This window comes from Heptranchias perlo, chromosome 34 (genome assembly GCF_035084215.1).
Source record: "Heptranchias perlo isolate sHepPer1 chromosome 34, sHepPer1.hap1, whole genome shotgun sequence".
Lineage (NCBI taxonomy): Eukaryota > Metazoa > Chordata > Chondrichthyes > Hexanchiformes > Hexanchidae > Heptranchias > Heptranchias perlo.
The window spans coordinates 29,818,471-29,844,911 of NC_090358.1; the positions used below are offsets into that span (position 1 = coordinate 29,818,471).

General features: G+C 50.6%; 1 protein-coding gene across 1 annotated transcript in view; it reads left to right on the forward strand.

Moving 5' to 3' along the window:
* Positions 1–26,441, forward strand: part of lrrk1 (leucine-rich repeat kinase 1) — a 479,049-nt gene that overhangs the window by 191,092 nt on the left and 261,516 nt on the right. The window contains exons 5-14 of the mRNA XM_067971653.1: positions 3,874–4,053; positions 12,813–12,961; positions 15,276–15,502; positions 16,136–16,263; positions 16,359–16,522; positions 17,284–17,421; positions 19,631–19,743; positions 21,893–21,963; positions 24,325–24,454; positions 24,885–24,997. Of these exons, the coding sequence (XP_067827754.1) occupies positions 3,874–4,053; positions 12,813–12,961; positions 15,276–15,502; positions 16,136–16,263; positions 16,359–16,522; positions 17,284–17,421; positions 19,631–19,743; positions 21,893–21,963; positions 24,325–24,454; positions 24,885–24,997 (1,413 nt within the window). The remainder of the gene's footprint in view (positions 1–3,873; positions 4,054–12,812; positions 12,962–15,275; positions 15,503–16,135; positions 16,264–16,358; positions 16,523–17,283; positions 17,422–19,630; positions 19,744–21,892; positions 21,964–24,324; positions 24,455–24,884; positions 24,998–26,441) is intronic.

Consider the following 26,441-nt stretch of genomic DNA (forward strand, 5'->3'; position numbering starts at 1 on the left):
TGAAAAGTACCAAATTTCTGTCTCTAAAACTTAGAGCCAAAGAATGTTACAGAACAGAAACAGGCCATTTGGCCCACCAAGTCTGCACAGGTGTAATCTTCTTCCTGATGAATTTGTACCTGACATGGTTTTACTTTTGGATTAAACAGTCAACTGAAACAAAAATTTGACTTTTTAAATGTGTTTCAAATAAGCTAAACTTCACAGAGGGGCCAAGAATGTTTACGTTTCATTTTATAAGTTACCTGTTGCTGATTTCAGCAGCGATATTTTGACATTCTTCACACAATCCCATCATGTGCCTGGAATATTGTTGGTTTTTTGGGTATTTTGTTTTGTGTTTTGAGATGGTCATTGGGTTTAGCATTTGTCCTGCTCTTCCTGTGAAGGATTAATGGGATTGAGAGCATGATTTGTCAGTAATACTGTCACAGACATTCAGGCCTCCCTTATAAATCCTTAAATGGAGAGAAACTGCAGGGAAAGAAGACGTTGCATTATATCACTGACCTTCCAGCACAGATGTCAGTGCTACTTAGTGACTCATTCAACAGGGAGCTTTACTCTGTATCTAACCCGTGCTGTACCTGCCCTGGGAGTGTTTGATGGGACAGTGTAGAGGGAGCTTTACTCTGTATCTAACCCGTGCTGTACCTGCCCTGGGAGTGTTTGATGGGACAGTGTAGAGGGAGCTTTACTCTGTATCTAACCCGTGCTCTACCTGCCCTGGGAGTGTTTGATGGGACAGTGTAGAGGGAGCTTTACTCTGTATCCAACACGTTCTATACCTGCCCTGGGAGTGTTTGATCGGTCAGTGTAGAGGGAGCTTTACTCTGTATCTAACCCGTGCTGTACCTGCCCTGGGAGTGTTTGATGGGACAGTGTAGAGGGAGCTTTACTCTGTATCTAACCCGTGCTGTACCTGCCCTGGGAGTGTTTGTTGGGACAGTGTAGAGGGAGCTTTACTCTGTATCTAACCTGTCCTGTACCTGCCCTGGGAGTGTTTGATGGGACAGTGTAGAGGGAGCTTTATTCTGTATCTAACCTGTCCTGTACCTGCCCTGGGAGTGTTTGATGGGACAGTGTAGAGGGAGCTTTACTCTGTATCTAACCCGTGCTGTACCTGCCCTGGGAGTGTTTGATGGGACAGTGTAGAGGGAGCTTTACTCTGTATCCAACACGTTCTATACCTGCCCTGGGAGTGTTTGATCGGTCAGTGTGGAGGGAGCTTTACTCTGTATCTAACCCGTGCTGTACCTGCCCTGGGAGTGTTTGATGGGACAGTGTAGAGGGAGCTTTACTCTGTATCTAACCCGTGCTGTACCTGCCCTGGGAGTGTTTGTTGGGACAGTGTAGAGGGAGCTTTACTCTGTATCTAACCTGTCCTGTACCTGCCCTGGGAGTGTTTGATGGGACAGTGTAGCGGGAGCTTTAAAGGTTGTCGATCTTAGCTCAGTAGTCTGAGATCCTGAAAAGTTTGCTTCATTGAAAAGGTCCTTGATATTGTTGTGGATGGTGTGAGGGAAATTCAAATTGCCATTTATGGGTCTGAAGGAACGATTAATAAGCACAGGGTGGTGAACCCTAACTCAGTGGGTGGCACTCTCACCTCTGAATCAGAAGGTTGTGGGTTCAAGCCTCACTCCAGAGTCTTGAGTATGTGATCTAAGCTGGCACTTTAGTCCAGTACTCAGGGAGCGTTACACTGTTGGAGGTGCCGTCTTTCAGATGAGACTTTAAACCGAGACCCAGTCTGCCCTCTCAGATGGCTGTAAAAGACCCCATGGGACTTAGAAGAATGAGAGGTGATCTCATTGAAACATATAAGATTCTGGGAGGGTTTGACAGGGTAGATGCTGAGAGGTTGTTTCCCCTGGCTGGAGAGTCTAGAACTAGGCATAGTCATAGGATAAGGGGTCGGACATTTAGGACTGAGATGAGGAGGAATTTCTTCACTCAGAGGGTCGTGAATATTTGGAATTCTCTACCCCAGAGGGCTGTGGATGCTGAGTCATTGAATATATCCAAGACTGAGATCGATAGATTTTTGGACTCTAAGGGATATGGGGATCAGGCGGGAAAGTGGAGTTGAGGTCGAAGATCAGCCATGATCTTATTGAATAGCAGAGCAGGCTCGAGGAGCCGAATGGCCTACTCCTGCTCCTATTTTTTATGTTATTATTTTGAAGAAGGTAGTAATTGGCTAAGGGATAGGAGGCAGGGAGTAGTGGTGAACGGATGTTTTTCTGACTGGAGAGAGTATACAGTGGGGTCCCCCAGGGTCGGTATTAGGACCATTGCTTCTCTTGTTACATATAAATGACCTGGACATGTGTATAGGGAGCACAATTTTAAAGTTTGTGGATGATACAAAACTTTGCAATGTAGTAAATAGTGAGGAGGAGAGTAGCAGACTTCAGGAGGACAGAGACAACCTGGTGAAATGGGCAGACACATGGCAGATGCAGTTTAATGTGGTTAAGTGTGAAGTGATGCACTTTGGGAGGAACAACATGGAGAGGCAGTATAATCTAAATGGTAATATTTTGAGGGGATGCAAGAACCTGGTGGTGTGTATTCACAAATCTTTGAAGGTGGCAGGGCAAGCTGATAAGGTGGGTATGGAAGCGTATGGGAGGCTTGGCTTTGTAAATAGTGGCATTGAATACAAAAGCAAGGAAGTTATGCTAAACCGTTACAAATCACTGGTTAGGCCTCAGCTGGAGTATTGAGTACAATTCTGGGCACCGCACTTTAGGAAGGATGTCAAGGCCTTGGAGAGGGTACAGAGGAGGTTTACCAGGATGATACCGGGGATGAGGGACTTCAGTTATATGGAGAGATTGGAGAAGCTGGGATTGTTCACTGCAGAGCAGAGAAGGTTAAGGGCAGATTTAATAGAGGTGTTCAAAATAATGAGGGGTTTTAATAGAGCAAATAGGGAGAAACTGTTTCCTCTGCCAAGTGGGTCGGTAATCAGAGGTCAGAGATTTAAAATAATCGGCACAAGAACTAGAGGGGAAACGGGGAGAAATGTTTTTCACACAGAGGGTAAGGTCTGGAACACACTTCCTGAAAGGGCGGTGGGAGCAGATTCCATAGGAACTTTCAAAAGGCAATTGGACATGTATTTGAAGAGGATTAATTTGCAGGGTTCTGGGGAAAAAGCTGGGGTGTGGGACTAAACTGGACGGCTCTTTCAAAGAGTCAGCACAGGCACGATGGACCAAATGGCCTCCTTCTATGCTGTAAGATTCCATGATTCTAAGAGCAGGGGAGTTCTCCCCCATGTTCGAGCCAATATTTATCCCTCAACCAACATCACTCAAACATATTATCTAGTCATTTATCTCATTGTTGTTTGTGGGAGCTTGCTGTAAGCAAATTGGCTGCCACATTAACTACATTACCATGGTGACCATACTTCAAAGGTACTTCATTGAAGCGCTTTGGACCTCCTGAGGTCATGAAAGGCGCTGTATAATTTCAAGTTTTTTTAACGAGAAATTGAGTAAAAAGGTAATTCTTTGATCCACAGTGTGTGTTTGATCGTTCTGAGACAGTGACATTTTTTTCACACATGGAAATCTTTACCAAAAGGGCTATTGAGGCAGAGAATAAAACATCAATTAAAAGGGGATTGGATAAATGTGTGAAAAATAATACAGCAAAAGGGCAGGGAATTGAATTAGAGAAGACAGCTCCAGTTGAAGTGCTAGTACTGGGACAGACATGATGGGCTGAATGGCCTCCTGCTGTCTGTAATTTCTCTGATTCCAGAGTGAAAACCATGAGTGAACGTTATTGATCATTTCATTCCATAACTGTAAGAGGGTTGTGTTTCTTATATAATATATGTTGTGTTTTTTATAGATTCATGTACCAATAAGGATCTGCTAAGCTGGATGCTTGCTGCAGCTTGTAAGCAGGGACATCTGGGTATAGTGAGACTCTTGGTATTTGCATATAAGGCAGAGACTAACAGCTGCGGAATGAAGGCACAGGACCACCCCATCATCACAGGCCAGCCCTTGTACGCAGCGATGAAGACAGGTAAGTGGACAATCACATCTCCTCGCTGGGTATCAGAAGTACACGCGTGGAGATTGAAAAAATAACAGAAAGCCAGGCCAGTACGTTTGAAATTTACTTCATTGTCTTCCTCCCTTCCTTCCTCGTTCCTTCCGTTACCAACTTCCCCACCTATCTACCTACCCACCCACAGAACATTGAATTGCAAGTTGGCATTACAACAATGGGCATTGTGGAGTAAGTTACATAGAATGACAGCACAGAAACAGGCCATTCAGACCAGGAAAACTGTGGTCTATGCCGGTGTTTATGCTCCACACGAGCCTCCTCCCACTCTATTTCATCTCACCCTATCAGCATATCCTTCTATTCCATTGGCCCTCACGTGTTTATCTAGCTTCCTCTTAAATGCATCTGTTATTCGCCTCAACTACTCCTTGTGGGAGTGAGTTCCACATTCTCACCGCTCTCTGTAAAGAAGTTTCTCCTGAATTCCCTATTAGTGACTATCTTATATTTATGACCACTAGTTTTGACTCCCTCACAAGTAGAAACATCGGGCCCAATGTTAGCAGGGCTGCGGGTTCTCGGCGGGGGGGCTATCGGGTGCGTGGGTAATGCGCCCGGTGAAATTAGTCAGCTCCCCGCGCGATCGTAGCATACAATCCACTAATTGGATCCACTTACCTGCTCCTCCGGGTTCCCCACTGCTGATCTGCGCGTCGGGCGGGCTGCGCATGCGCAGTAAGGTCTGTCAGCTGGAGGAGCTCTATTTAAAGGGGCAGTCCTCCACTGACTGATGCTGCAACAAATAGAAAAAATTACAGCATGGAGCAGCCCAGGGGGAAGGCTGCTCCCAGTTTAATGATGCCTCACTCCAGGTATCAATACATGGGGTGAGGAGGAGGGGGAGGACAGAGATCTTCTTCCCGGCGGGCGGGAGGAAGCGGCCTGCCTCTGCCATCAGGAAGGCCTGGCTCGAGGTGGCAGAGGAGGTCACCTGCACCACCAACATATCGCCCACCTGCATACAGTGCAGGAGGTGCTGCAATGACCTCAGTAGGTCAGCCAAAGTGAGTACACTTACTCATTCCCCTACACTCCGTCTGCCACATCACCGCCCCCACCCCACATCTCCTTCTGCACTGCCAACACTACTCTGTCACATCACCCCTCATACCCACTCAAACCTCATCCTCATCTTACCTGCACTTACTCACCTCGCCAGTACTCATCCCACCACTACCACTCAACCCAATCCTCATACAATCTCATGGCTCCATCTCATACTCACCCTCTCGTGCATCTCTCTCACGGCCAGCCTCACTCAGCCTGCCACTACCTGTGCTGCAGCCACAGGGCATGCATCACAAATGTGCAGTAGGCAGCGTAAGGCAAACGTGTCGTGAGCATGAAGGGGATGCACAAGGGTGTTTGAGGGTTTGTCATGGTTGTTACTTATATTGAATTTCTGACCAACTCACATTACATATTGGGCTCGATTTTAGCGTCGGGTTTCCTGTCCGTTATCGCCGGGGCGGTCTCCAAAATGTCAATTTCCACGTGCGGGAGCGGATCGCGCCGAGATCCCGGCCACTTCCGGGTGCCGCGCTGACGTGCGGGGCTGCGTGCGCAGGCCCCGCTGGTGGGAATCCCGCAGGCAATTAAAGCCAGCGGGGTTCCACTTGAGTGTATTTACCTTGCTTGTTGAGGTCATTAAATGAGCTGAATCAGCTGTCAAAAGAGGAATTGTGGGATTTTAGCTTCAACGCAGTGAGTTTCACACACTGGGGGAAACAGTCTCCCTTCAACCGGTCGTGTTCCAGCCAGCAGCCTGTGGCAGCTGCCAAGGTGCACTCCACAGCGGGTGGGAGAGCCCTCACCCACGCAGGAGGCCACCGCGTCACGTAGGGCAACCCCTGCCCTCCACCACCCCCCGCCAAGCCAGAGGACAGACCGACGTGAAACCGCAGCCCCAGTGCGAGGAACCATCTACCTACCCTGCACAACCCCTCAGACCAACACCTGCCAGATGGGTGGTGCGTTGACATCCTCGGAGGACGAACAGCATCACCAGCCCCAGCAGCCTCGCAGTCCACGCCGTCCGCCTCGGAGACGTGGAGCCCCCCAACACGGTGCGGTGGCACACCCACCTGCACAGCAGGAGGGAGGGCAACCACAGAGAGAGATGCGTCGCAGGAGGCACTACCCTCCGCACAGGGTGTACAGACCGAGGCTCAGCTTCATGGACCTCTCCGAGGAGCAGTGCATACGGAGGCTCAGAGTCACTCGCCAGGAAGTCGCCGACATCTGCAGCCTCCTCAATGACGAGCTGCTCCCGGATGGACCAAGCAGCATCTTCTTACCTGTCACCGTCAAAGTCACCACTGCCCTCAACTTCTTTGCATCCGGTTCCTTCCAGGGTGCCACCGGGGACATCACCGGGGTCTGTCAGTCATCTGCACACAAGTGCATAAGGCAGGTCACCGATGGGTTGTTCCGCAGGGCCTCGCACTACATCAACTTCGCCATGGACGAGCGCAGCCAGATGGAGAGGGCGGTTGGATTCCATGCCATGGCCGGCTTCCCACGGGTACAGGGTGTAATCGACTGCACCCACATCGCAATACGGGCACCTCCGCATGAGCCAGGGCTGTTCATCAACAGGAAGGGGTATCACTCCATGAACGCCCAGCTCATCTGTGACCACCGCCAGAGATTCCTACACGTGTGCGCCAGATACCCCGGCAGCTGCCACGATGCCTTCGTCCTCAGGGAGTCCACCGTCCCGCCCATCCTCCACGCACCCAACACCGGCAACGGCTGGCTCCTCGGCGACAAGGGGTATCCCCTACACACGTGGCTCATGACACCTCTGAGGAACCCCATCACCGAGCCGGAGCGTCGGTACAATGACAGCCACACTGCTACCAGGTCTACAATTGAGCAGACCATAGGGCTTCTCAAGATGCGCTTCAGGTGCCTTGATCGTTCTGGGGGAGCGCTGCAATACACACCATTCAGAGTGGGACGAATCATAGTTGTCTGCTGTGCCCTGCACAACATGGCCCAACAGAGAGGGTTGCCGCTGGAGGAGGCCCCATCCACACCCGCCACCCACTTTGAGGACGACGATGAGGACAAGGAGGAGGAGGAGGAGGTGGAGGAGGAGGAGGGGGAGGAGGAGGACGCGCCAGAGGATGGTGGACGACCCATGCGCCGAACCACGACTCACCGGGATGCTCGCCGGGCCAGGGAGGCACTCATACGTCAACAGTTCTCCTAGAGTCAGACAGTGCGAGGCGCTCGCATCTCCTCACCTGCACATGCGAGGGGCCATACCAGCCCCCTCCACTGAAGAGTGTTGCCAGTGCTCCTGCACCCACAGTAGTGTGCCCAATGGGCGGCAGCAGGTGTTCGCCGTCATGATGGGCTGCATGGAACGCACCTATTGCACAGGCCGCGGAAGAATGGACGAGAGGTGGCAGGAGTGGTGAGAATGATCGTGTTTAATATGTACAATGTGAAATAATATAAACAAAAAGTGTACAAATTAACAGACACCCTGGTGCATTCCCTTTGTGCTTATAACGCCCTTGGCTTTCGTTTACGGGAACCCCTACATGGTGCTACCCCTGTGGCTCCAGCAGAGGTTGTGGCAGGTTGCTCCTGTTCTCGCCCTGACCGGGTAGATGCTTTTGGCGGACGGCCCCTGGGTTTCGGTGCCCGTGAGGGCACCTCCACAGACTGCTCCTCCTGCACCGGGGCAGGGGCAGACTCGGCCACCTGGAGAGGAGGCACCATTGCGGGTACTGGTTGAGAGGTGGGCGACGGGTGGGACGTGGGGGCGCCTTGAGAAGCGTCCCCGCTTCCATGTCCCCGGTCACCATCATCCCTCTCGTGGCCTCGGCCCACATCACCCCTTCCACCCTGCTGGACGGCAGTTTGGATGGCATGTGTGAGGCCTTGCAAGGCCACCCCTAGTGTATCTGTCAGCCTGTTTAGGGCGGCGGAATGTTGCTCACCCTGAATCCGTACAGCCGTTGTCAGGGCCTGCACGGACTCGATGTGGAGCTGTGTGTGACGCTCGAGGGAGGCCAGCCTGTCCTCCACCGCAGACAGTCCCGCACCTACCCGCGACACTGTGTCGCCGGTACCCTCCTGTGCCTGCGCCACCAATGCCCACATGCAGGAGGTGGACTCCTCCATCGCCTGCGCAATTGTGGATAATGCGCACGGCACCTCTCCCAGTACCTCGGCAATTAGCTGGTGCCCCTCGACGACTCTCCTTTTCACTGGTGGCCCCCTGGGTTCAGCATCTGGGTCCGGCTGAGCAGAGCCTGGAGATGAGTGCTCCCACCGACGCGGACCCTCCGCGGCTGCCCCTGCCACCAGGGTCTGCTCATGCTCACTCGTGCACGGTGAATCACCAAGTGCTACCCTAACTAGTTGGCGAGGGGGACCCACCGAGGTGCGTGTCTCTGCGCTGGTGGATGGTTGGCTCAGATGTGACGATGCACCCTCAGAGACCGGCATGTCCTCTGAGGAATCGCCCTCCTCAATCGCATCGCTCGCAGACGGCCCTGAAAGAGAACAGAGGGCACTATGAGGCGTGTGCACCAACGTTACGGTGTGCCTGATGGCAGGTGATGATACGGTCACTCGCGATCATGGGTGTTGAGTGTCAGCTTTCCCTTACCGGCCGTTTCTGCAGCGACAGACTCGCCATCTGCGACCAACAGGCAATGTGGCGTGCGGGCAAGGTCGAGCGCCTCCACCTCTGCGTCGGTGAGGTCGACCACGTGCGGCGGGCCACCTCCGGTGCGTGCCCTTTCCCTGTTGTTCTTGCTTCCCTTCTCCTGTCAAGGCAAAACACAGATGCGTGAGTGGGTGCGTATTGCATAGTGAGACGCATCGAGCATTGGTGTGGGTGGGTTGAGTGTGGGGCAGATGGATGGGAGGATGCGTGTGCCACGTGCCCATCCCATTGCATGGGGATTGGGGTGTGTGGTAGTGTTCGGGTGGGGACAGGGACGGTGGGTACTTGCGGGCACGGCGAGGATGGTGAATGAGTGGCTGTGAGGATTGCTGCGGGAGCGCAGTGGTGGCTCTGCAGGAGGGGTTGTGATCTGTTTGGCGTGATGGTGGGGACGGGTTGTGGGAGGGTGCGTTGGTGTACTCACCTTGCCAGACCTAGTGAGGTCATTGAAGCGCTTGCAGCACTGCTCCCAAGTCCTGGGGGTGTTGGCCCTGCTGCTGACCTCCGCCGCCACCTCTGCCCATGCCTTCCTGGTGGCGGCGGCAGGGCACTTGCGTCCGTCCGCGGGGAAGAGCGTGTCCCTCCTCCTCCTCACGCCCTCCAGCATCAGCTGCAGCGCGAGGTCCGAAAAACGTGGCGCAGCCTTTCCCCTGGGCTGAGCCATCATCACCAGCCTACTGATTGCAGCAGGAGGGGCTTTGGGAGACTGCCCCTTTAAGTGGAGCTCCTACATCGCGTCGACGGTACTGCGCATGCGCAGCCCGCCGGCACGCAGCTGGGGAGCGGAGAACCCGGAAGCAGGGCTTAATCAGTTCAATTATCCCGCAATCGCGCGGGGGGCGCACGCAATTACCCGTCCGCGTTTTCCACGCTCCCGGAGGACCACCCGCTGGGAACCCGCAGGCCTGCTAAAATCGAGCCCATTATATTGTCACCACTACTGCCATGTCTTCGCGAATCTTGTCTGGTTTGTCCAATAATGCCCTTTCCTGAGGATCACTATGAAGACCCACACCTGATGCCACCCATTGTGTCACTGCAGAGTGGGTGTAGGTGTATTTGCAGGGCTCTTTTGCGCAGACGGCTGAGAGACATGGGCGATGTCCCCGGTGGCACCTTGGAAGGATGCGGAGGAGGGGTTGTTGAGGGCAGTGGCGACTTTGACAGCGACAGGTACGAAGATGGTGCTCGGGCCAGCCGGGAGCAGCTCGGCATGAAGGAGGCTGCAGATGTCCACGACTACATGTCGAGTGACTCTGAGCCTCCGTGTGCACTGCTGCTCAGAGAGGTCCAGGAAGCTGAGCCTCGGTCTGTGGACCCTGTGGCGAGGGTAGTGCCCTCTGCGACACTTCTCTCTCTGCGGTAGCCCTCCCTCCTGCTGTGCAGGTGGATGTTTCACAGCACTCTGTTGTGGAGCTCCACGTGTCAGAGGTGGACGGCGTGGATGGCGAGGCTGGTGAGGCCGGCGAGGCTGGTGATGCTGTTCGCCCTCCGAGGAGGTCATGACTGCAGCTACGGCGGCCCCCATCTGGAAGATGTACATCTGAGGGGGTCCGCAAGGTAGGTACATGTCTCCGGACCCCGGGGTAAGTGTGCAAGTTGGTGACTTTGATTGTTAGGAGGAGGGTGGTGGAGGCCAAACTTTGTCCCAAGTGACAGAGTGGCCTCCTGCAATGAGTGAGGGTCTCCCCCCCCCGATCTGTCAAATGGACCTTTGCAGCTGCCACAGGCTGACAGCTGCAACACATCCATTTGAACTGGGAGTGTTTCCCCCAGTGTGGGAAACAGTCCCAGTTTGCTCCAAAATCCCACCCCTCCTCACATAATCCCTTAATCAGGTCAGTTAATGACCTGAACAAGACAAATAAATACTTTCAAGTGGCATCCCGCTGGCTTTAATTGCCTGTGGGATTCCCACCAGCGGGGGCTGCGCGCGCACCGGTGCGTCAGCGGGGAACCCGGAAGTGCGCGGGTTCGAGGCGGGCTCCAGTCCCGCTCCGGGATTTTGCGATTTTCGAGGCCCCCCCGCCAGGAACGCACCCGATAGCGGGTGCTAAAATGCTGCCCATCTTCTCTCTGTCTATCCTATCAAACTCCTTCATAATTTTAAAGACCTCTATCAGGTCACCCCTCAGCCTTCTCTTTTCTAGAGAAAGGAGCCCCAGTCTGTTCAGTCTTTCCTGGTAGTTATCCCCTCTCAGTTCTGGTATCATCCTTTTTAATCTTTTTTGCACTTTCTCCAGTGCTTCTATATCCTTTTTGTAATATGGAGTCCAGAACTATGCACCGTACTGCAAGTGTGGTCTAACCAAGGTTCTATATAAGTTTAACATAACTTCACTGCTTTTCAATTCTAATCTACGGGGAAAGGGCGGGGGAGTGGGACTAGCTGGATTGCTTTTGCATAGAGCTGGCGCGGACTCGATGGGCCGAATGGCCTCCTTCTGTGCTGTAACCTTTCCTTGATTCTATTCCTCTAGAAACGAACCCCAGTGCTTTGCATTTTTTATGGCCTTGTCAACCTGCTTTGCTACTTTTAGTGATCTGTGTATCTGTACCCCTAGATCCCTCTGCTCCTCGACCCCATTTAGACTCTCATTTTCCAAGGAGTATGTGGCCTCCTTATTTCTCCTACCAAAATGCACCACTTTACACTTATCTGAATTGAAATTAATTTGCCCATTCTGCAAGTTTATTAACGTATTTTGTCGCAGTCCTCCTCGGTATTAACTTTACCCCCCTACTTGGTGTCGTCCGCAAATCTTGAAATTGTACTTCCGATTCCCAATTCCAAATCGTTTCTGTAAATGGTGAACAACAGTGGTCCCAGCACTGATTCTTGTGGAACACCACTTCCCACCTATCGCCAGCCTAAATAAATACGTTTAACCCCTACTCTCTGTTTTCTGTTTTGTAGCCAGCTTGTTATCCATTCTGCTACTTGCCCTCTGACTCCACTTGCTCTGACCTTAGTCAAGAGTCTACTATGCGCTACCTTATCAAACACCTTTTGAAAATCCCAGTATGTTGCATCTACAGCATTACCCTTGTCTACTCTTTCTGTTACTTCTTCAAAGAATTCAGTAAGGTTGCTCAAGCATGACCTTTTAAATCCGTGCTGACTATTCTTTATTATATTTTCAGTTTCTAGATTTTTCTATTACATCTTTGAGTAAAGATTCCATTATCTTTCCTACCACTGAGGTTAAGCTAACTGGTCTATAGTTCCCTGGACTGGTTCTATCTCCCTTTTTAAATATAGGAATCACATTAACTGACGGCCAGTCCTCTGGCACGATTCCCTTTTCTAATTTTTATATATATGTAATTGTGCCTCTGCTGTCTCCTCCCTAACTTCTTCTAATGTGCCTGGATGCAATCCATCCCGACCAGGGGTTTTATCCTCTAAGTTTGATTAGTTTATCAATTATCTCCCCCTTTCTATCTTAAATGTCTTTATACCTTTTTGATCTCCTTTTCTAATGTCATGCCCACCTTGTTAGTCTCCCTGCTAAATACTGAGGTAAAGTAACTATTCAAAATTTCTGCCATTTTGCTGTCATTACCTGTGAGTTTATCCTGTGTATCCCTTAGTGACCCTATCCCTATCCTGATTTTTCTTTTGTTATTTATGTGTCTGTAGATTACTTTAATATTTATTTTGATATTCCTTGATAATTTAATTTTGTAGTTCCTCTTTGCTTTCCGAATTGTTTTTCTGACTTCTTTCTTCATATTCCCTTTTGTCATCCTCTCCTTTATTGCCTGTGTACTTAGTGAATAATTTTTACTTTAGTTTCAATCTTACCCTTATCTCTTTATTCATCCATGGTGTCTCATTATTGGTTAGTTTGTTCTTGTTTCTTGGAGGAATATATTTCTCCTGGACTCTATTGATCACCATTTTAAATATTTCCCACTGCTGTTCTATTTGTTTGTCTGTCAGTTTTTTTCCATTGGGTTATTAGTTTGTACAGTGAATGGTTCTGGTTTTGGTGAAGACAGTTTCTCTCTGTTCCAGGGAATGTGGAGATTGCAGGATTCCTCCTGGACAACGGAGCTCATTTCTCTTCTTATATCTTACTGGATCACCCAGAACTCAGCAAACAGCTCCTGAGAAAACATTGTACAGAAGGAAGTAGCCAGTACGAAGGCTCCAATAGACAAACAGTAAGGAAACACTCTCACCTAACACCAAACTGATGTTAGCAAAATAGAAAACAGAAGTGTTCGCTGCGCTTACTGATCAGTGATTGGCAGCTGGTAACCAAGGGATGAATGGATGATGTCATCCACTCCTGAACTTCGACCCTTTGATCAGTGTAGAATCTGATCAAATTTGACATAGTGAAATGTATTGATTAGCCGCTGGTTTGGTTTAGGTACATTTTCGACAGTTTTACAGTCTACGTGTTCTGCTCGTAGGGGTCACTGGGAGACTGAGTAAAGACTGAACATTGCACGATAATTACATACAATTCCAGCAAATCAGTTTAACATAAGCTCCACCCTCCTGGCACTGAATGGAATCAGCCTGAAACCGGCCCCTCTCTTCACCGGGTGATTGACAGGTAAAACAGTCATTGGACAGTGGGAGGCCTTCAAGGAGGAGCTGGTTCGGGTACAGAGTGGACACATCCCTACGAGGGGCAAAAGGCAGGGCATCCAAAGCTAGAGCTCCCTGGGTGACTAAAGATAGAGATTAAAATGAAACAGAAAAAGGAAGCCTTTAGCGAATATCAGGTTCATAATACAGTAGAGAACCAGGCTGAATACAAAAAGTACAGAGGAGATCTTAAAAAGGAAATAAGAGGGACAAAGAGAGAGTACGAGAATAGATTAGCGGTTAACATAAAAGGGAATGCAAAAGCTTTTATAAACATATAAATAGTAAAAGGGTAGTCAAAGGAAGGGTGGGACCGATTACGGACAAAAAAGATCTTCATGTGGAGGCAGAGGGCACGGCTGAGGCACTAAATGAATAAATCGCATCGGTCTTCACTAGAGAAGAGGATGCTGCCATTGTAACAGTGAAGGAGGAGGTGGGAGGGATATTGGATAGGATAAAAATAGATGAAGAGGAGGTACTTAAAAAGTTGGCAGTGCTCAAAGTAGAAAAGTCACCCGGTCCGGATGGGATGCATCCTCGGTTACTGAGGGAAGTAAGGGTGGAAATTGCGGAGGCTCTGGCCACAATCTTCCAATCCTCCTTAGATATGGGGGCAGTGTCGGAGGACTGGAGGGTAGCAAATGTTACACCAAGAAAGGGGAGAGGGATAAACCAGGTAACTACAGGCCAGTCAGCCTAAAGTCGATGGTGGGGATACTTTTACAGACAATAATCCAGGAGAAAATTAATTGGCACTTGGAAAAATATGGGTTAATAAATGAAAGTCAGCATGGATTTGTTAAAGGCAAATCACATCTGGCAAACTTGCTTGAGTTCTTTGATGAAGTAATGGAGAGGGTTGATGAGGATAGTGCACTTGATATTGTATAAATGGACTTCCAAAAGTCGTTTGCTAAATTGCCACATAATAGATTTGTTAGCAAAATTGAACCCCAAGGGATTAAAGGGGCAGTTGCATGTGGATACAAAATTGGCTAAGGTATAGAAAGAAGAGAGCTACCCTCCAGTCCTCTGACTGGTTGTCTTTCAGGCTGGAGGGAAGTTTACAGTGAAGTTCCCCAGGGGTCAGTATTAGGACCACTGCTCTTTTTGATATATATTAATGACCTGGACTTGGGTATAGAGGGGATAATTTCAAAGTTTGCAGATGACACAAAACTCGGAAATGTAGTAAACAATGTGGAGGATAGTAACAGACTTCAGGAGGACAGAGACAGACTGGTGAAATGGGCAGACACATGGCTGATAAAATTTAATGCAGAGAAGTGTGAAGTGATACATTTTGGAAGGAAAAATGAGGAGAGGCAATATAAACTAAATGGTACAATTTTAAAGGAGGTGCAGGAACAGAGAGACCTGGGGGTGAATGTACACAAATCTTTGAAGGTGACAGGACAAGTTGAGAAGGCTGTTAAAAAAGCATATGGGATCCTGGGCTTTATTACTAGAATGGTACCAGGAATGTGGTGAGACTAGCAAAGCTGGGATTGTTCTATTTAAAGCAGAGAAGGTTAAGGGGAGATTTAATAGAGAGAAATCTCTATTAAAGGGAGAAATTGTTTCCACTGGGTTGAGAGGATACAGATTTAAGATAATTGGCAAAAGAACCAGTGGGGAGAAGAGGAGAATTTTTTTTTTAAATCGTAGCGAGTTGTGATGATCTGGAATGCGCTGCCTGAAAGGGCAGTGGAAGCAGGTTCAATAGTAACTTTCAAAAGGGAATTGGATGTAGGGAAAGAGCAGGGCTGTGGGACCAATTGGATAGCTCTTTCAAATAGCCAGCACAGGCACAATGGGCTGAATGGCCTCCTTCTGTGCTGTAAGATTCTATAATTCTTGTGTTTTGAATTACAGGGCCTTTCACTGAAATGGTCTCACCTGAGACTACCTTGGTTGGAGTTAGACTGGTTCATAGATGTGTCCAATCAAATAACAGAACTCGATCTGAGTAGGAACAGCCTGACTTTCCTTCCCTCGGTTATTCCGTGGGGATTAGTACATCTGAAAAAACTCAACTTGTCTGAAAACCAGCTGAAGGACTGGCCCAATGCAATCTCATCTGAAGAAATTCTCTGCACAGGGTACGTGACAAACCAATGGCATTGATTGAGCACTGTGCTCGTTGTAACTTGTACCGAGTGTGTTTCCGTGTTAAAGGGAGTTGGACAATGAACAGGGACCAGTGAAACCGGTAACTGCAAAAAATATAAAGCTGCAGATGCTGGAAATCTGAAATGAAAACTGAAAATGCTGGAAGCACTGAGCAGATCAGGCAGTATCTGTGGAGAGAGTGGAGGAGTTCTATAAACCACCCGCATCTGATAGGTAAAGCTGGCTGTTTCCTCCTCAGACACTGACTGACCTGCTCAGTGTTTCCAGCATTTGCTGTTTTCACATATAGCAACCGTTGCATAAATACAATTACAAAAGATACCACATTGTACAGTTTAATGATTTAAACACAAAAGGTCTTGAGATGATGGGGATATTACGATGGAACACTCAATGGTAAACGGTTTTAGTGAGTCAAGCCCACCCTCAGGTCTTGGTTTTTTGTATTGAACGTCTCAGGACCCAATAAAAACGTAGAATCAGCACAGACAAAATTCTCAGATCTGGGACTATTTGGCCTTAAACGTTACAAACCGTGTTAGACACAACGGTGAGACTGGTATCAACAATCAAACTAACAGGATTATATTCTGCTGCCTCAGAATACTGGAGATTGATGTGTCGAAGAACCAACTGACCTGTCTGCCCACCGGCTTTTTACATCTCCCAAAGCTTCAGAAACTCACAGCTTTCACCAATTTACTGGGCAAGTTATTTGATGAGGATAAAGGTACAGAAATCTTAACCTGATCAAATGTCCCAAATTGTTATTTTTCTTTTCACTGTGTGATTGGTCAGTTAAATACTTGCTTCCTTTTCCTCCAGCAACAAACTGGATTGGATTGCGGAAACTGCAGGAGATTGATGTTTCTGACAACAAACTTCAGCTTTTGCCCACAATCTTCCTGCATTGTTTCAAGTCCCTCAGCAGCCTGAAGGTGTCTCAGAATGTACTCAAGAACTTTCCTGAACCGTGGGCCTGTCCTTTGGTAAGAACAGTATTACAGAACTAATAAAGGATTTGTTTAAAGATTGAGAGGGGGACTGAAATGGCACTGGGTTTTAGAATCATAGAATCATAGAAGGTTACAGCACGGAAGGAGGCCATTCGGCCCATCGAGTCCGTGCCAGCTTTCTGCAAGAGCAATCCAGCTAGTCCCCTGCCCTATCCCCGTATCCCTGCAAGGTTTTTCCTTTCAAGTACTTATCCAGTTCCCTTTTGAAGGCCATGATTGAATCTGCCTCCACCGCCCCCTCGGGCAGTGCATTCCAGATCCTAACCACTCGCAGTGTACAAAAGTTTTTCCTCAAATCAATATGCTATGAAAAGAGGAGATTGTATCCAAACCAGATCTTAAATAGGTTTTTTCAGATGTATTAATCCTCATTACATGGCACCATCCTCATTACAAGGCTCTGTCCCCATTACAAGGCACCGACCTCATTCCTCATTACAATGCACCGTCCTCATTGCAACAAGGCACCGTCCTCATTACAAAGACGGTGAACAGCTAACAGGATGAGGTCACATGTAAATACTGACAGGATGACTTTCAGTGACAGGTTTTCAAATGAATTGTTATCATCAATTGTACTGTTTTGGGCAAAACAAGAACAGTTTGCCTCTAAATAAAAACGGTGCCCCTCCAACAAATTTTATATAATAAATAATCACACTTCACTCTACTTCCCAACAGACTAAAGCTAGTAAATAAATGATTAAAATACTAATTATTTTCTTTATTTCTAGAAATTCTGTAACTTTTCCGGAAATTTGCTGGGATCCCTTCCGGACACTCTATGTGTCTTCTGGAAAAATTATCTTAAAGAAGCAAATTTTTCTGACAATTCACTGAAGGAATTGCCACCAAACATCTTTGAGCTTCAGGTATTTGTGCACAATTTCTAGGTCCAATTTTGACATCAGAATTCGAATCATTCTGTACAATAAACTAAATGGTATAAAAACATCTGGGCCAGGAATTTCCATGGGGTTTCTCATGATCGGCCCCTGTAACTTCGACAGAAACTCCACTTACATGTCTATCTGGGATCTTAATGACTTGGATAAAGGATTGTGAGTTGTATATTAAAGCTCTCAGATGACACTAAGTTAGGAGGCGCAGTAAGTTCTGGGGACGGGAGCAGGAAGTTACAAAGTGAGGTCAGATCCCATGTGGAGAATTGTGTTCAGTTTTAGGCACCAAACCTCAGGAATTGGCCTTGGAGGGTGTGCAGCACAGATTCACCAGAATGATACCGGGACTTAAATTGTTATGAGAACAGGTTACATAAACGTGAGTTTAGAAAGTTGAGGGGTGATCTAATTGACGTGTTTAAGATTGACGTGTTTGATAGGGTAAATAGAGAGAAACTATTTCCTCTGGTGGGGGGAGTCCAGAACAAGGGGGCATAACCTTAAAATTAGAGCTAGGCCATTCAGGAGTGAAATCGGGAAGCACTTCTTCACACAAAGGGGAGTGGAAATCTGGAACTCTCTCCACAAAAGGCTATTGATGCTGGGGGACAATTGGAACGTTCAAGACTGAGATTGATAGTTTTTTGTTAGTTAAGCATATCAAGGGATATGGAGCAAAGGCGCGTAAATGGAGTTGAGGTACAAATGATCTGATTGAATAGTGGAACAGACTCAAGGGGTTGAATGGCCTCCTCCTGTTCCTATGTAATCTTCCGCCAAAGTTATTACAACAAAAAGATACATTTATATTTCACCAAAACTAGAGGCTATCAATATAGTCACTAATCATAGAAAGTTACGGCATGGAAGGAGGCCGTTCGGCCCATCGTGTCCATGCCGGCCAAAAAAGAGCTATCCAGCTTAATCCCACTTTCCAGCACTTGGTCCGTAGCCCTGTGGGTTACAGCACTTCAGGTGCACATCCAGGTAATTTTTAAACAGTTGAGGGTTTCTGCCTCTCCCACCCTTTCAGGCAGCGAGTTCCAGACCCTCACCACCCTCTGGGTGAAAACATTTCTCCTCAGCTCCCCTCTGATCCTTCTACCAATTACTTTAAATAATAAATCCAATAGGGAATTCAGGAGAAACTTCTTTACCCAGAGAGTGGTTAGAATGTGGAACTTGCTACCACATGGAGTAGTTGAGGTGAATAGTATAGATGCATTTAAGGGGAAGCTAGATAAACACATGAGGGAGAAAGGAATAGAGGTTATACTGATAGGGTTAGATGAAGAGAGAAGGGAGAAGGCTCGTGTGGAGCATGGACTAGTTGGGCCGAATGGCCTGTTTCTATACTGTACATTCTATAGCAATTCTGTAGCACTTTTAACGTAGTAAAATATCACAGGAGTGTAATCAGACAATAAAAATTGACACTGAGCCAAAGAAGGAGACATTAGGACAGGTGATCAAATGCTTGGTCAAAGAGGTAGGTTTTAAGGAGCGTCTTAAAGGAGGAGAGAGAGAAGTGGAGAGGCAGAGAGGTTTAGGGAGGGAATTCCAGAGTTTAGGGCCTAGACAGCTGAAGGCACGGCCGCCAATTGTGGAGCAAAGGAAATGGGGGATGCACAAGAGGCCAGAATTGGAGGAGCGCAGAGATCTCGGAGGGTTGTAGGGCTGGTGGAGGTTACAGAGATAGGGAGTCGATTGTGAGAGTCCCCAAGGAAGATCTGTTGTTGGTGTATCTCACGTACCTTCTTGTAGGTGTAATGCTTCCTCTAACACTTTCCTGTCATGTTTTTATCTTCATGCTATTTCTGTAATGCCTGCCTGTCCTGCTTAACCTCACCAATTTATTATACTTCCTTCCAATGAAGTCCTCCTAGCTGAAAGGTGGATGGTGCTTTAATTCTGCTCTCCAGTCTCTTATTCTGTCTCTCTGTCGATATCTCAACCTCCTCACTCCCCGTACCCTGCACACATTTTATATCCAAATCTGACCAGCTTCTCGTCCTGCTGATTTTATCTGCTCCGACTCCTTAATCCCACTCTCCCTGTGCAAGGTCTCAGCACATCACTCCGATGTTGCATGTTTGGGTTTGGTGAATGTTATGGTGTTAACCTGTGCTGCAATCATGAACCAAAACAATATCACAAACTATGTTTTAACCTATCACAGGCCCTGAACTCCCTGAGGTTGTCTGGCAATCAGTTACAGTCACTCCCCTCAGTGGACAGATGGCAATGCTCCTGTCTCAAATCACTCGATCTCTCTCGAAATCAGCTCGGAAAGTAAGTGTCGTCCAACGACATATTTAAAATTAAAGAGACTCTTTTCCTGTTTTGTTCATGTCGATGAGTTCAACTTCACATTAAACACGGTGGGGCTGAAATTCCAGGATCCCTGGTCTGCTGGGAGCATGGTGAGGTGGGACCTCCCCCTGATAACTGTGAAAGACATTGAGTCCATCCCAAATCCCAGGAGCGGGACCACCTCAACATTTGGAGCAGGTCTCGCACCTGTGGCGGTGACCATCACCAGTACCCTTCCCAGTGGATAATTGGAGTGGTAAAGAGGAAGCAATGATGTGTGATTGGAGGGCGTCGTTCTGCAATTTCTTTTGGTCTTTGGGTGTGGGAAGTACGGGGCCTACGAGTGATATATTGGGGAGAAACCCTGAGGTAACCTGGGACGCCCCAGCACTGCTCCTGGGATGGATCAGGGTACGGGTAAAACACTCATCCTACCTCCCTCCCATCAGAATTTCTAAAGAAGGGCAAATTGGGCAAAACTCCAGTGGATCCGGGTTCCATCGCAAGTTCCTGCCCCATCATGGCCACCCCCCGAGTCCCCCCCACCCCGAGTCCCACCTCCCCACCCCGAGCCCCGAGTCCCCCCCACCCTAAGTCCCCCCCCCCCCCCGAGTCCCACCCCCCCCCCCCGAGTCCCACCCCCCCACCCCGAGTCCCACCCCCCCGAGTCCCCCCCACCCCGAGTCCCACCCCCCACCCCGAGTCCCACCCCCCCGAGTCCCCCCCACCCCGAGTCCCACCCCCCCGAGTCCCACCCCCCCGAGTCGTCCCACCCCCCCGAGTCCCACCCCCCCGAGTCCCCCCCCCCCACGCCGAGTCTCCCCCACCCCGAGTCTCCCCCACCCCGAGTCCCACCCCCCGAGTCCCACCCCCCCGAGTCCCCCCCACCCCGAGTCCCACCCCCCGAGTCCCACCCCCCCGAGTCCCCCCCCCCACCCCGAGTCTCCCCCACCCCGAGTCCCACCCCCCGAGTCCCACCCCCCTGAGTCCCCCCCACCCCGAGTCCCCCCCACCCCGAGTCCCCCCCCCCCCCGAGTCCCACCCCCCCGAGTCCCACCCCCCCCCCCAAGTCCCCCCCCCCCCGAGTCCTACCCCCCCCCCCCCCCCGAATCCCACCCTCCTCCACCCCAAGAATTTCGGGCCTTGTATATTTGGTGCTTGTTTTCCATATTTCCACCTCCTGAATGGGGCAGAAATCTGGTGGTGGGGCTTACCGCTACCTCACCGCCTCCACCCGGATTTATCTCCCCTGCCCCTCCCCTGCTCACCACGTGACAATGGCGGCTGGGGCACAGCCCTGGTCCCCAGCAGATGTTCCTGGTGTACGCCTGTGTTACTGCCGCTTACCAGAACTGCCATGTAGAAGGTAGAGGTGGACCCTGGGAAGGGGCAGTATCAGCCCTGAGACCCCCAGTGGTGGGAGAGGACCTTTTATCATTTCCGGCCCTCCAATCTGGCCCCCACTTACATGCTGTGTTGGCCTTGGTCTCAGCCAATTCCCGGACCTGATGGGCTCTCCTGCCCCTTTCAATTCCTAGCCGACCCTTCTCTGCAGTGACTGACCTGGCCGGCTCCCCTTTGGTGGGCAAATCCCACCGGGAGCCCACCATGCACATCAGTGACACCAATCCATAAGTCAGGGTCGGGGGATTGGGAGGGTGAGGGGTCAGAGGGAGTGGGAGGGAGGTAGGGGTCAGGGGAAGATGGGGGGAAAAGAGGGGCTGGGGGATTGGGTGGGTGAGGGGTTAGGACAAAGGGTCAGGGGTGGATTGGCAGTGATGCGGGGTTGGGGGGGAGTGGGAGTGACAGGTGGAATTCTGCCCCGAAGAGGGGAACCAGAATGAGGAGTTGTTTCTGGTCCCCGACTCTGACAGACATGGTGGATGAAGTGAATTGTATCCTGTGGGCCTACAGTAGTTTATGGGGTGAACAATGCACTCGGTTCTATCCTACGCTTTGTTTTTAATGATAAATTTGTTAAATATATAAATTTAACTCTAAATTTTGTTTTACTTGCTTTGGCTTAAACTCCAACAGCAGTAATGCTGAGTTTGTGTTGAGAGTATTGTGTGGTGTTTAGTGAGAGCTCACTGCGGATTCCCGTGACTGAATATTGTCCTGTTTGCAGGGGAGAAGAAGGAGTCAGAAATAGAAAAGTCAGTTTTTTTACGACACGACAAAAGAGAAACTTGGATACAGGTAAAAGACCCACAGAAACACAGAGCTTAGAGACTTACACTGAAATTAGACCCCACTCAGACTGTTCTCACAGTCCCATTTACCCACTTTCCCTTTTTACTTCTGCTTCTTTCACTAATTACCCATTAGAATCACTGATCCCACTTGTGCTCGAACACCCCGCGTTCTGCTAACGGTCAGTGATAAAAGTTCCTTCTGATTTCCCCCAGTCTGTGCCCAGTGCTTATCTTATCTTATCACGGCCTCTTGCCCTCGAATCAGTGAAAAGGACCTATGTTTATCTTTCTTCCTTTAATTATCATTCTGAACACTTCCATCAAATCCCCATCAATCGGCACAGTTTGACAGAATCCAGCCTTGGCTGTTGCAACCCAGAGCCCACATCCCCGGGATCATCCTTGGTAAACCTGTATCGCACTCTCCCCAGGGCTTCTCTAATCCTCCATAGTGAGGAGGCCAAAACTGCACACAGCTCTGGACCAACCATTCTGTGCAGCATTTATGATCTCTCTGCTTTTCTATTCAGTCTGCCACTCTTTTTAAACTTCTCTACCTGCTTTTAAAAATCCATCTATCTGCACCTTTAATCCCTGCACTGCATTGAGAAATTTACCCTTTAAAGTCTTCATTCTTTTTCCCAAACTGTGTTTGCTCATATTGTTCGTTATTAAACTGCATCTGCCACTTACCTGCCCATGTATCCACCTCCTCCACCATACTGAAACTCACCAACTGCGGCACGAGGCACAAATATAAATTATAGAAAAAACACCTTCTCACTTCCCCATCCTGGGCCGCTGACTTCAGGCCTCTGTGTGAATTCTGAATTGGGCCAAAACTTTGTCCGTTAAATGTCTCTTACCAAGTACAAAAATCCCCTTCGTGACCAACCCTAACCTTCTGCTCACAAATGAGCTGTTGAAACCTGTTTTCAATCTCAGGATGTGGGCATCGCTGGCAAGGCTGGCATTTATTGCCATCCCTAGCTGCCCTGAGAAGGCAGTGGTGGGCCTTCCAGAACTGCCAGTAGTGGTTTGATACAACGCAGTGTCTCACTAGGTCACTCCAGAGGATAGTTAAGAGTCAACCACATTGGTGTGGGGACTGGAGTCACTTAAGCCCAAACTGGGTAAGGACGGCAGGTTTCCTTCCCTAAAAAGGACATTAATGAACCAGTTGGTTTTTTTTTACTAGAGTCCGTTAGCTTCACGGTCACTTTTACAGATTCCAGCTTTTTTTAAACTGAATTCAAATTCTCATGGTGGAGATTTGAACTCTCATTCTCTGGATTACCAGTCCAGTAATATAACCAGTACACTATCATACCCTCTGTACAAACTGCCCACACAGAGGGACCTTACAACCAGCAGAGCAATTCTCAGAATTTAACGACACAGAAGGAGGTCATTTGGCCCATCGAGCCTGGGCCGGCTTGCGGAAAGAGCTAACCCATTAGTCCCCCTCCCCTGCCCTTTATCCATTGCTGTACACTGTAAGGATACATTGAAACACTTCTCCATTTTCCATCATTTTAATGAGATTAAGGGGCTGATTTTCCTCCCCCTCCCCCAGCACTGGACAGGAGTGGAACATCCCAAATGTGTTGTGCCTGTCCAACCAAAGGAACCCCAGTATTTCCCATCCCAGGCCTGGGTGGGGGGCACCTTGGCACAGACCGATTCTCCGCCTGCTCTAGTTCTGGCCAAGGTGGGTGGAAATTCAAGAGCAGCTGCTGGGCCCTGGGGCTGAATCTCAACCACTCCCTGTGGCAAAGCAGCTCATGCTCCAGCAACCCTGAGTAAAGACACGTCTCCTGATCCCTCTGTCCCTTGATCACCCTCGTCCCTGACTTTCTGACCAGAAGAAATAATCTCCCCTTATTCACTATCACAACCCTTCTTAATTTTAAAAACTTCTTTGACATCTCCCCAGCCTTCTCCAGTGGAAACAGTAAATTGAACCATTCAGACCTTCAGACACAGATATTGCTGACTGGCGAGGCTCCGGCCTACCATTTTATTCTGAATATTTAAAAAAAAGACAAGTGTGTGACCAGGAACAGAAATCCAATAAACAGAAGTTAAAACTTCAACTGTTCACTGTTGTATCGGAATAAATCTTGTGCGTTGCACAACTTTTGGTTTTGCCGGGGTCGGGGGAGAAGGGGCCAGTGGAAAGACCTAGCCCAAAGGCAGCCTGGGTCCAGCTGTGATCCTGGCAACCAGAGCCAAAATTCATGAGTGCAGTCAGTGCACAGGCCAAGGTAAACACAGCCCTGAAAGAAGAGCACCCTGCCGAGACAGAAAGTAACAGACTGTCAAACACGGACCGAGCAAAGTGGATTCATTCTTTCCTTCTCAGTTTCAGCAGTTGAATTCCCACAATTCCTTGGTGAGTGCTTAGAAGTTCTGCATCTGGACAATAATTTTCTGGATTCAGTCCCTCAGTCAGTGTGTTGGCTGCGCGCCCTCTCCGAGCTCTACCTTTCAAAGTAAGTCAGCTATTTGTTTATAATGAACTGAAAAGTATGGGATTGTTGTGGACTCCTATAGAGACGGCAGCTTGCTTCATTCAATTAAAAGCTAGGTTGTTGAAAGTTTCTTTTGCAGAAAAAAAATTACAGTCCAATTAATGAATGTCTCTGCCAGACTCCCCTCGGTGAGTTTATCCAATGAGTAACAGAGCAGAAGGAGCCAAGGTTTGATTCCTAGTTCCGATTTCTGTGTGACCCGGAGTTAGGAAGGACAAAAATCAACATCAATAACACAGCACCTTTAGTGCAGTGAAACGTCCCAAGGCGGTTCACAGCAATTCTCAGACCAAATTTGACGCTGAAATTTGACTCCAGAATCAATCAGATACTTGCTCAGTGGATTAGTGTAAATTCTGTCTGTCTGTTTAACTCTTTTCTGTCTCTGTAGCAACCCAGGTATTCGCGAGCTCCCATCTGAGCTTGGCCAGCTGGCTAATCTGTGGCAGCTGGACATCGATCAGTTAAATATCTCTAATGTCCCCGCAGAGATCAGGAACGAAGGTAAATGTATCTTGTCTTGTTTATTTCAATGTTTTTCTTTATCTACAATTGATTTGGTTTCTGGTGATAAATCTTCAATCAGATTAAATTGGAGCGGGTCAGGAGGATGTGGGCGGGTCGGGGGGAGTGGGCGGGTCAGGAGGATGTGGGCAGGTCAGGGGGATGTGGGCGGGTCGGGGGGAGTGGGCGGGTCAGGAGGATGTGGGCAGGTCAGGGGGATGTGGGCGGGTCGGGGGGAGTGGGCGGGTCGGGGGGAGTGGGTGGGTCGGGGGGATGTGGGCGGGTCGGGGGGAGTGGGTGGGTCGGGGGGAGTGGGCGGGTCAGGAGGATGTGGGCGGGTCGGGGGAGTGGGTGGGTCGGGGGAGTGGGCGGGTTAGGGGATGTGGGCGGGTCGGGGGAGTGGGCGGGTCAGGAGGAAGTGGGCGGGTCGGGGGGAGTGGGCGGGTCAGGAGGATGTGGGTGGGTCGGGGGGAGTGGGCGGGTCGGGGGGATGTGGGTGGGTCAGGGGAGTGGGCGGGTCGGGGGGATGTGGGCGGGTCGGGGGGAGCGGGTGGGTCGGGGGAGCGGGCGGGTCGGGGGAGGGGGCGGGTCGGGGGGATGTGGGCGGGTCGGGGGAGGGGGCGGGTCGGGGGGATGTGGGCGGGTCGGGGGAGGGGGCGGGTCGGGGGGATGTGGGCGGGTCGGGGGAGGGGGCGGGTCGGGGGGATGTGGGCGGGTCGGGGGAGGGGGCGGGTCGGGGGGATGTGGGCGGGTCGGGGGAGGGGGTGGGTCGGGGGGATGTGGGCGGGTCGGGGGGAGTGGGCGGGTCAGGAGGATGTGGGTGGGTCGGGGGGAGTGGGCGGGTCAGGGGATGTGGGCGGGTTGGGGGGATGTGGGTGGGTCAGGGGCGTGGGCGGGTCGGGGGGAGCGGGTGGGTCGGGGGAGCGGGCGGGTCGGGGGAGGGGGCGGGTCGGGGGGATGTGGGCGGGTCGGGGGAGGGGGTGGGTCGGGGGGATGTGGGCGGGTCGGGGGGAGCGGGCGGGTCGGGGGAGCGGGCGGGTCGGGGGAGGGGGCGGGTCGGGGGGATGCGGGCGGGTCGGGGGGAGTGGGCGGGTCGGGGGAGGGGGCGGGGCGGGGGGATGTGGGCGGGTCGGGGGAGGGGGCGGGTCGGGGGGATGTGGGCGGGTCGGGGGGATGCGGGCGGGTCGGGGGAGCGGGCGGGTCGGGGGAGGGGCGGGTCGGGGGGATGCGGGCGGGTCGGGGGGAGTGGGCGGGTAGGGGGGAGTGGGCGGGTCGGGGGGATGCGGGCGGGTCGGGGGGAGCGGGTGGGTCGGGGGAGCGGGCGGGTCGGGGGAGGGGGGCGGGTCGGGGGGATGTGGGCGGGTCGGGGGAGGGGGCGGGTCGGGGGGATGTGGGCGGGTCGGGGGAGGGGGCGGGTCGGGGGGATGGAGTGGAGGGAAAGTGA